General features: G+C 39.1%; 1 protein-coding gene across 1 annotated transcript; it reads left to right on the top strand.

The window, feature by feature from the left end:
* The first annotated feature begins 23 nt into the window (after positions 1-23).
* Positions 24-8,718, top strand: LOC119910034 (tudor domain-containing 6-like). The gene is made up of 3 exons (XM_038728383.1): positions 24-204; positions 1,962-7,069; positions 7,450-8,718. The coding sequence occupies exons 2-3, from the start codon at positions 1,987-1,989 to the stop codon at positions 7,461-7,463; spliced, it is 5,097 nt and encodes a 1,698-aa protein (XP_038584311.1). The 5' UTR covers positions 24-204; positions 1,962-1,986; the 3' UTR covers positions 7,464-8,718.
* The last annotated feature ends 759 nt before the right edge of the window (positions 8,719-9,477 follow it).

Genomic DNA, 9,477 nt, shown 5'->3' with positions numbered 1-9,477 from the left:
GTGCAGCATTTGGTGTTTAACCAATATAAACCAATTTAAACTATTATAAACAGTCTTCTTTATATATTGCTTTTTGAGGCATAATAATAATTGCCCAGAGGAAAATGCGGCGCAATGAAACACTTTAAAACGCTGGTGTTAGTGCCCGCCTCCAACTCAAGGCAATGAAACACGAAAAACGATGAGTCGGCTGCACCAAACACGGTGAGAAAAGTTTAATCTACTCATGTATAATGATATAACAGTCTGCAAGTTGTGAGTTGAAAGTGTAGACCAGTAGCAGCCCTTGGAAAGCGAGGTGAAGGGTGTGTATGGCGTTAAGCACGCATCTTTGATAGGGATGTCATTCAATACCAGCGATTTTGCACGAGGAGCTGGATTTGCAACTGTACTGAAGGATTAGAGCTAATAAGGAAATTTACTGTGTCATTCTTTTAGGATTAGTAAATTATGTTGTGAAATAACTATGATTTGTGGAGATTGCTCATCATTTTAAACACAGGCAATCACGTGTTACCAGTAGTACAGCATTTTGAGTGCTCAATTGATTCACAACAGAGTTTGATTGTACAAAAAGAGCCCAAATTTCACATTTAAGCGCCACAGTTTTTAGTTACAAAGTGCAAAAAACTTCACAAATCCCTGGCTCAGACTCTTTATATTAGCACAATATTTCAGTTCTGTGTCAACCAGCAAGCATTTCATCATTACCCTGGTGAGCACCATAAACACACACTTGCTAATTACATCAAAATATTACTTTCTGATTACTGTCAAAATGTTGCAATATAGTGTCTGTTACAGTAGTGTAAATATGATGTTTAATATGATTGCCAGCATTACAGTATTACTGTAGCTCACTGTATATTAGATGGATCCCTAAAATAACAATTGATTTAAAAAATCTAAAGGTTTAAAAACTAACCTTTTAAACCTGTGGTGCTGTACACAAGGATTCTGAGATTGTGATTGTGAGAAGTTTATGAGACAACTTGGACCTTTAATGAAGTTAAAATTAGGGTTCATACCTGGTAAAAATGTTTTATTTTGAAGCTGGCAGAGCTGTTGATTCATCTCCCTCTCTCTCTTTGCCTAGTTTGCAGTGTTTAGTGCTCAAATATTTTGTCAAGTCTTTAGCCATCAGTGTTGGTGGTGGTCTACTTGTGACCAGTGTTCCTCTTTGCAGCTGCAGGTTTCCTGTGTTTGACATGTGTTCACATTACATGCTTCCTTATTCTATGATGCATTTGTTTGTAAACTTCATACTGCCTATCACACTTTTACAATTAAAGTGATCCTTTAAAAAAAAATTTAAGTAAAAGGAGAAATATCATAGTCTAAAAATAGAAGTCTGAAGTACGGAATTCAGACTTAAAGTACAGAAAAAGTAAAAGTACCTAAGTATCATCAGCAAAATTCACTTAAAGTCTCCTCCTTCACAAGCGCTGGTGGAGAGACGATGTATTTGATTGGGATGTATTCCTCTTCAGCTGCCGTACAAACACAAGACATAACAGAACACCGGCCTACCAATAACTGTGCTATATTCACAGCTTACAATATTTAGCACTGACTTACAGTTACCCACAGTAACTCTCTTAAAGGGCCATAATTGTGCTCTTAGTGACAGTCAAACCATGTAATGGTCAGATGGGCTGTGTGACTACTAAATAATAATGGTAGTTGCAGTGCTGACAGTTTTGACATAAGCTACTTTAAGATAAAAACATCATTAGAATGTCAAATTGTACAATCATCTAAATAACATTGCATTTTAAAGGCAGCCAATACCAATGCCGCAGGATGAGAGTACATCTCTAGTGACATTATCAAACATTATGTGGAAGCCATTTTGACATGAAGAGTAAGTTAAATTACCATTTTAGCAGATTAAGTGCAGAGATGAGATCTGAAAGGCCATTTTTCTTTAACATTAATACATTTATTTTTCTACTTTTCAGGTATATTTAACCTCTGCGCTTCACAATGTGTTCAATTCCTGGGCTTCCAACGCCAGGATCAGAAGTTCCTGTTCTCATCACAAGGGTAAACCTAAACCCCAGTTGTGGTCTTGTGGAATTATGGGTTAATATGGATGATGGAAGGAAGCATATTTATGAGCAGGTGAGAGAGGACATTCAGATTCCTAAAAAGAAATTTAATGGATCAGAAGGAAAGCCAGGAGACCTCTGTCTGGTTCACATCAGCGACACCTGGCACAGAGCTCGGATTGTATCAATTCAAAGTGAAACTTACAATCTTTTTCTAATTGACCAGGGACGCCCCCATATCACCACAAGTGAAGCTTTAGCATGGGGCCAGAGTGACATTTTTCTACTTAGTCCTGAAATTGAAACATGCATACTTGCAAATGTCCTCTCCCTTGAGAATAACTGGCATCAAAGAGCCACAACGTTTTTGGAGTCTCTGCCTGGGAAGAAGTTTAAGGGACATGTTCAACATGTCCTGATGCCAGACAGGACCATTCTCCTTGACTTACCAATTGTTTCCAAGCACATGTGCAAGATTGGAGTGGCGAAGAAGATACCAGTAGACGAGTTCAAATGTCTTGTACTGAAATGTCTTCATTTACCAAAAGGGGTAACTTCTGAGGCTGAGCGCACAACGCAGGAGCTGAATCTAAATGTTAGTTGCCAACATGAGAAGCATGAACAATACTTTTACCCAGAGCTCTTAACTGACACTTTTGAAACTGTTAAAGTGACAGAGGTAACTAATCCACAGAACATTTTTTGCACACTCCTCATTTTTTCCAAGGCAGTGAAGATATTATCAGAGCAGATGCAGCAGCACTATGAGGGGAGCTCAGATTTAGGAGAGGCACAACCACAGACTTGCGGGGATCCATGTGCTGCTAGAGGGATAAACGGCAGGTGGCATCGCTCGTTATTAAAGCAAAACATGATGAGCGATAGTGCTGTAGAAGTCTTCCATGTGGATGAAGGAAAAACTGAATTAGTTGCAGATGGAGACATCAAACCACTGCATGGAAAATTCCTGAGAATGCCAGTTTTCACATATCCCTGTTCTCTTGATGGTGTAAAAGATAATGGCACTGAGTGGACTAAAGACCTGACAGATTACTTGAAATCACAGCTCCTGAACCAGACAGTCACAGTGAAGTTTGTTCACCACAATATACCACAAGATGTCTACTATGTAACTCTCTATGCAGCTAATGGTGCATGCATAAACGGTAGTTTTATAGAGAAGGCCGGACTTTTTCCACCCTCTGATACTGAAGATTCAAATGTCCAGAATGAACCAATTCCCTCATCATTTCTCAGTTCACTTGGAGACAAACGATGCATGAATTTAAAGAACAAAATCAACATAATTGTTAATGGTTCACCTGAGGAAACTTTGTCAGGAACCAAGAATGTAGCAGTCAATGGCAGGACAAATGATGTATCCACCTCTGGCGCTGATGATGTTCATATCAAAGATGGCTCAGAGCATCCATACCCTCTAATACAGAGCAACGGGCATCTTTCAACAGGTTTCCCCTCTGAGGTGCAAAATTCTTGTGATGACAATGTGTTTACTGTAGGAAGGAGTGTCAATGTAGAAGTATCTTACATTGAAAGTCTACAAAAGTTCTGGTGTCAAACAACAGAAAACGGTGACTCTCTTAGACGCCTAATGCAAGATCTACAAAACCACTATGCATCCGCTCACCCTCAGCCACTTGTTGAGTTCACTTGTGTCGCCCGTAATCCAGACAATGGCATGTGGTACAGAGCAAGGATTGTTGCAAGCCACCACTCCCCTGTTGTTGATGTTAGATTTATAGACTATGGTCAAACTCGAAAAGTCCCTCTGCGAGATGTGCATCCCATTGATCCCTCTTTCTTATGGCTGAATGCACAGGCTTTTCAGTGTTGCTTGTTCAATCCGAAGAATCCCACTGACGTCACATGGACTGATGCTGCATTACCAGAGTTTCTGAAGTTTGTGAATTCAGGTGTTTCGTCAAACAGTGGCTTGAAATGCATTGTAAAAGCTGTAACGACTGATGAAGAAGATCTGCTGCTTAACGTAGTAGATATTGAAACAATGTCTGACAGTGCTTGCAAGCTTCTGGCTCAGAAATGTGCACAGGCTGACGCTCACATGCAAATTCCACCACAGGTCCCACCTGATGCATACAGTTACTCCACACACAATATTGAGGTGGGTGGAAAAGAAAAGGTGTGGGTAACGTCTTCAGAAAATGTGAATCACTTCTACTGCCAACTGAACAGGAATTTTCATTTATTCAATAAAGTGATGGAAAATGTCCACCATATAATTGGCCAGCCACAGTGCACAGATCACCCACTTGGACCTAATAGCATTTGCTTTGCTAGGTACACTGATAATCAGTGGTACAGAGGTCAAATAGTAGAAATGTCTCCAAAACTTACAGTGCGCTTTGTGGACTATGGTCAGACTCTTGCAGTAAATGAATCTGATATTTGCCCCTTTCCCCCTGAAAGATGTATCGCCAGGTCTGTTCCCGTGCAGGCTGTTCCACTCGGACTGTTCAATGTCCCTGCAGAAGTGCCACAGGAAGTCAACCATTGGTTTGCAGATTATGCGATTGGCCATAGTTTCACAATTTCTGTGGTAGCAAAAGAGGCAAATGGGAAGCTAATTGTCGAACTGCTTGATGGATCTCTGAATGTAAATGTGAAAATCAGAGAGAGGTTATCAAAGATCCAACAAAAGACGACTGTTGGTGTTCAGCAGACTGACCAGCCGCTCTCTAACAGCTCACAACACGTTTGTGTGCCGAATGAGGACTGTTTAACGCAAGAGCTCATGAACAAATCAGTAATAAAAGACATAACAGAAGAAAGTCAAATCCACAGCAGCAATGGGATGTGTACTACAGACAAGCTAAAGATGAGTTTACAATCCACAACTAATGTTTCTGCACCAGAGAGGGAACATGGAAAGACACTGGATGAAAGAAGAAAACAAACTGTGTTGGCAGAGACTTTCAAACAAGGTGGCCACAGTGACTCAGAAATTACACAACCTTCCCTTCCTTGCCCTGAGGAAAATATAAACATCTACATGTACAAGAAGCCAAACATTTCTCTAAACAAGACAGAGGATGTATTTGCTTCCTGCATTGTGTCCCCACATTACTTCTGGTGTCAGTACGCCAACACTGAAGACCTGAACATAGTGTCAAGGCTTGCTCAGGAGGTAGGACATCAACAACAGGACATGACTCCCAAGACTTTGGATCCTGGTAGCCCATGCCTTGCTCTTTTTTCCAATGACAACCAGTGGTATCGAGCTCAGGTAATTCAAAGAACTGACAATACACTCCATGTTGTGTTTATTGACTATGGAAATGAGTCTGATGTTGACATCAAGAATGTGAGACCTCTGCCTCAGAGTCTGCTGGAGAAGGCTCCTCAGGCTTTTCTGTGCTCTTTGAATGGATTTGATGAGTCCAAGGGCTCCTGGGATGACAATGTTTATGACAACTTCTACAATGTCTTGGTTGATAAACCACTCAGAGTAACAGTGTTTGGTATGGAAAACCATACAGAGATTGAGGTTTCTCAATATTCAGTGCAAATAGAGTGTGAAAATATGGGTGTAAATGACACAATGCAGAAATACTGGAAACCAGCCACAGAACATGTTTTTACAGAAAGCCCTCAAACAGAAAACTTACTGCAGAGTGATCAAACTGAGTCCAACATGACACACCTTGATGTTTCCAAAGGAAATGTGAACTCCTGCATGTACAAGAACCCAAACATTTCTAAAACCAAAAAAGAGGAGGTATACGCCTCTTGTATTGTAGAACCCCATTTCTTCTGGTGTCAGTACGCCAACACAGAGGAGCTCAACAAAGTCTCAAGGCTTGCTCAGGAAGCAGGACAGGAACAGCAGGACATGATGTTCCCCAAGACTCTTGGTCCTGGCAGTCCATGCCTTGCTCTGTTTTCCAGCGATAAACAGTGGTATCGAGCTCAAGTAATTCACAGAAGTGACGTTGCATTCCACGTTGTGTTTATTGACTATGGAAATGAGTCTGATGTTGACCTCAAGAATGTGAGACCACTTCCTCAGAGTCTGCTGGATGAAGCTCCTCAGGCCTTTTTGTGCTCTTTGAATGGATTTGATCAGTCCAAGGGCTCCTGGGATGACAAAGTTGATGAAGACTTCTACAATCTTCTGGTTGATAAACCACTCACAGTGACAGTGTTCAACGTGGATGACCATTCAGAGATTGCAGTTCCTCAATATGCAGTGGAAATTGAGTGTGAGGGAGTGGTTGCAAATGCAGTAATGCAGAAATACTGGAAACCAGTTGCCAAAGAACACGCTTCAATAAAAAGCCCTCCGAATGAAAACTTACTCCAGTTTGGTCAAACAGAGTCCAACATGACACATTTCTGTGTTTCCAAAAGAAATATGAATACTTCCCTGTACAAGGAGCCAAACGTTTTCAAAAACAAAAAAGAAGAGGTATACGCCTCTTGTATTGTGGAACCCCATTTCTTCTGGTGTCAGTATGCCAACACAGAGGAGCTCAACAAAGTCTCAAGGCTTGCTCAGGAAGCAGGACAGGAAGAGCAGGACATAATGTTCCCCAAGACTCTTGGTCCTGGCAGTCCATGCCTTGCTCTGTTTTCCAGCGATAAACAGTGGTATCGAGCTCAAGTAATTCACAGAAGTGACGTTGCAGTCCACGTTGTGTTTATTGACTATGGAAATGAGTCTGATGTTGACCTCAAGAATGTGAGACCACTTCCTCAGAGTCTGCTGGATGAGGCTCCTCAGGCCTTTTTGTGCTCTTTGAATGGATTTGATCAGTCCAAGGGCTCCTGGGATGACGAAGTTGATGAAGACTTCTACAATCTTCTGGTTGATAAACCACTCAAAGTGACAGTGTTCAACATGGATGACCATTCAGAGATTGCAGTTCCTCAATATACAGTGGAAATAGAGTGTGAAGGAGCGGTTGTGAATACACTGATGGAAAAATACTGGAAAGGACAGGACACAGACCATGCCTCGGCAGAAAATTTGGGATCAGGTTAGTAGACTATACTTGGTGCCACTTTTTGAAACCTTAGAAATGTCCTGTTGCTAATTTAGATTTATTAGGTTTTTAATTAATGTAATTCCCACTAGTTTTATTTAATGTCATTTGATCTCTCACATTTAGTGGACCAGGGTTAAATGAACCAAAAAAAACTTCAAATGAATTGTAGATTGTGTTTTAGATCCAATTTGGCATTTAAGACATGTCATGAAGGTTCTCATGGGATAAAAACCTACCGCAGTAATACTTGTTTTTATGAATGGCAAATGGCTGATTGTAGCATCTACATGAAATTAAAAATAAATATATCTAAATTCACCAAAAATAAATTTAATAAAATGTGATCTAATCTAGGTGTGTGTTTGTTTCAGATCTGGACCCATAAATGCCCATGTGGACACCCAGTTGTGACATGACTTGTTTGATCAACTCCAACATTAATAACTAAATGAAAGGAAGCTTACCATGTGGTTAATTTATGTAAATAAACATACAATACTTGCATAAATAAATATGAGGCCTTCAAATGAATTGTACATATACATTTGAACATGAACTTGTGCAGGCTGTGTCAGCTATACTAATCTCTACAAAAGACAGACTCCTTGCTCTGATGTAAGTGATGATATTTGGATATGAAAGTGGAGCTTAAATCGGAGTTGCAGTTCTGGTGTTTTCATCAAGAAATACTTTCAGTAACAAGCGCCCCAAGGTTCAAACAAAGGCAAACTTATGTCCCGTCCCCAGCCCAACCCACACTAAAAAATGCATTCCACGGAGACAAGACACACTACAAAGATATGTTTTTAAAGTTGGACAATGATTTGGTTTTTTTTACACTTCCATCATTGATGAAGGCTGCTAAATCTTTAAATAAATGTTTAATTATATCAATTACTAGGACTGTGTTTTTTGTTTTGTTTTTCCCCAAGTGGAATGCAGCTATTAATTTTTGAGAACCATCTGAGAGGGGAGTTGGATTCCCATGTGATTGCTTAACACTTAGATTAAACAAAGTTCTTGGTCCAAAGAAAATAACGTGTTTGCCAGTGTGGTTAAGATATCTTGCCAGAAAGTGCAGGCTTCAGGAACAACCAGGTACAGTGTTAAATAATTCAGGTTTGGATTCATGTTACTTCTGTGGTCTGAGGCTAAATTAAGGAAGTTACATCATGTACTTCAAATAATAACTAACACACTATTTTGACACAAGTATTGTGAAAAGTATTCATGTCTGATTTTCATTTATCGTGAGAGTTACAGGTCTTTCTTTGGTCATCTTCTTTCAAATGTTTAGGTAAAGGACAGTCCAACAGATCTGTCAACATTTCAAGATTTTATCTATCACTACTACACCTTTTTATACATTTATGCAAAAATGTTGTAGCTACTGTGTATTTTTGTGTATTATTATATGGATGTATTTTTAAAAATATGTGGTTACATTAATGTATGTGTAACTTTGTGTTGACAAGGAACATAGGGGCTCAGATTAGGGGTGTGACATACACTTACAATATTGGGTTCACAAGAATAAGATGAGAATGTATTTGTGCACTCTTTCAAAGAAAAATTTCAATGCAGAAATGTATAACCAGGAGAACTGGTTATTTTGGCCAATAAACACTTTATTTCCTGCATTCTGGTGAAAGTTCTTGAACCAATTTCTGCCTTTTCTACATTTTATGGTGGAAATGTTTTTATTCATGTAATGTTAGCTAAACAGAAACATAAATTTCAGGCGGCAGGTGACAATTCAAAATATTAAAATATAATGGAATATAATGCAGTAAAGCATTATGTAATTGTTTTCATATGTTTCTCCTGTAGATCAACATTTTTCATTTAATTATTAATAATTAATTAATTAATTAATCATCCCTGCTGAGTCAGCACAGAAGATGAGAATGCATTGGTCAGACATGATTTGAGCTCAGTGCTAACATCAACATACTAACAGGGTCACAGGGACAATGCTAAAATGCATTTATGATGTTTACCATGTTCACCATCCTTGATTTGTCTTCCTTCCTCTTTTGTTTTGTTCACAGGGAGAAAACCGATAAACTTGTTATAGTTCTTGTTTTATTTTGCACCTTTTAGGTCATTTTATAATCATTAGCTTGTTTTTCTAGCTGGAGTTACTTTTTTGGACAATGCAATTTCATCTATATATTAATTGCATTGCATGTTTTGTTATTGTGAAAATAAACCTTTCTCAAGGCATTTTCAATTGTAAGCATTTCTTGTTGCAAGCTTCTGAACATTTTTAACAAATGCTCTTAAAAAGTAAGCTAGGTGTTATGAGAGTCTTTTTTTTTCCCGCCATGTTGGTCTGAATGTCTGAACAGTCTTTTAGCTTAAAATCCTCTTTCACAAACGTTTTAAAAAGCTAACGT

This window comes from Micropterus salmoides, unplaced genomic scaffold, assembly GCF_014851395.1.
Source record: "Micropterus salmoides isolate LMB-PRFRI ecotype aquatic unplaced genomic scaffold, ASM1485139v1 Ms_hic_scaffold_19, whole genome shotgun sequence".
NCBI lineage: Eukaryota > Metazoa > Chordata > Actinopteri > Centrarchiformes > Centrarchidae > Micropterus > Micropterus salmoides.
The sequence above is the reverse complement of the archived record's forward strand: the minus strand, read 5'-3'. Positions and strand labels throughout refer to the sequence as shown.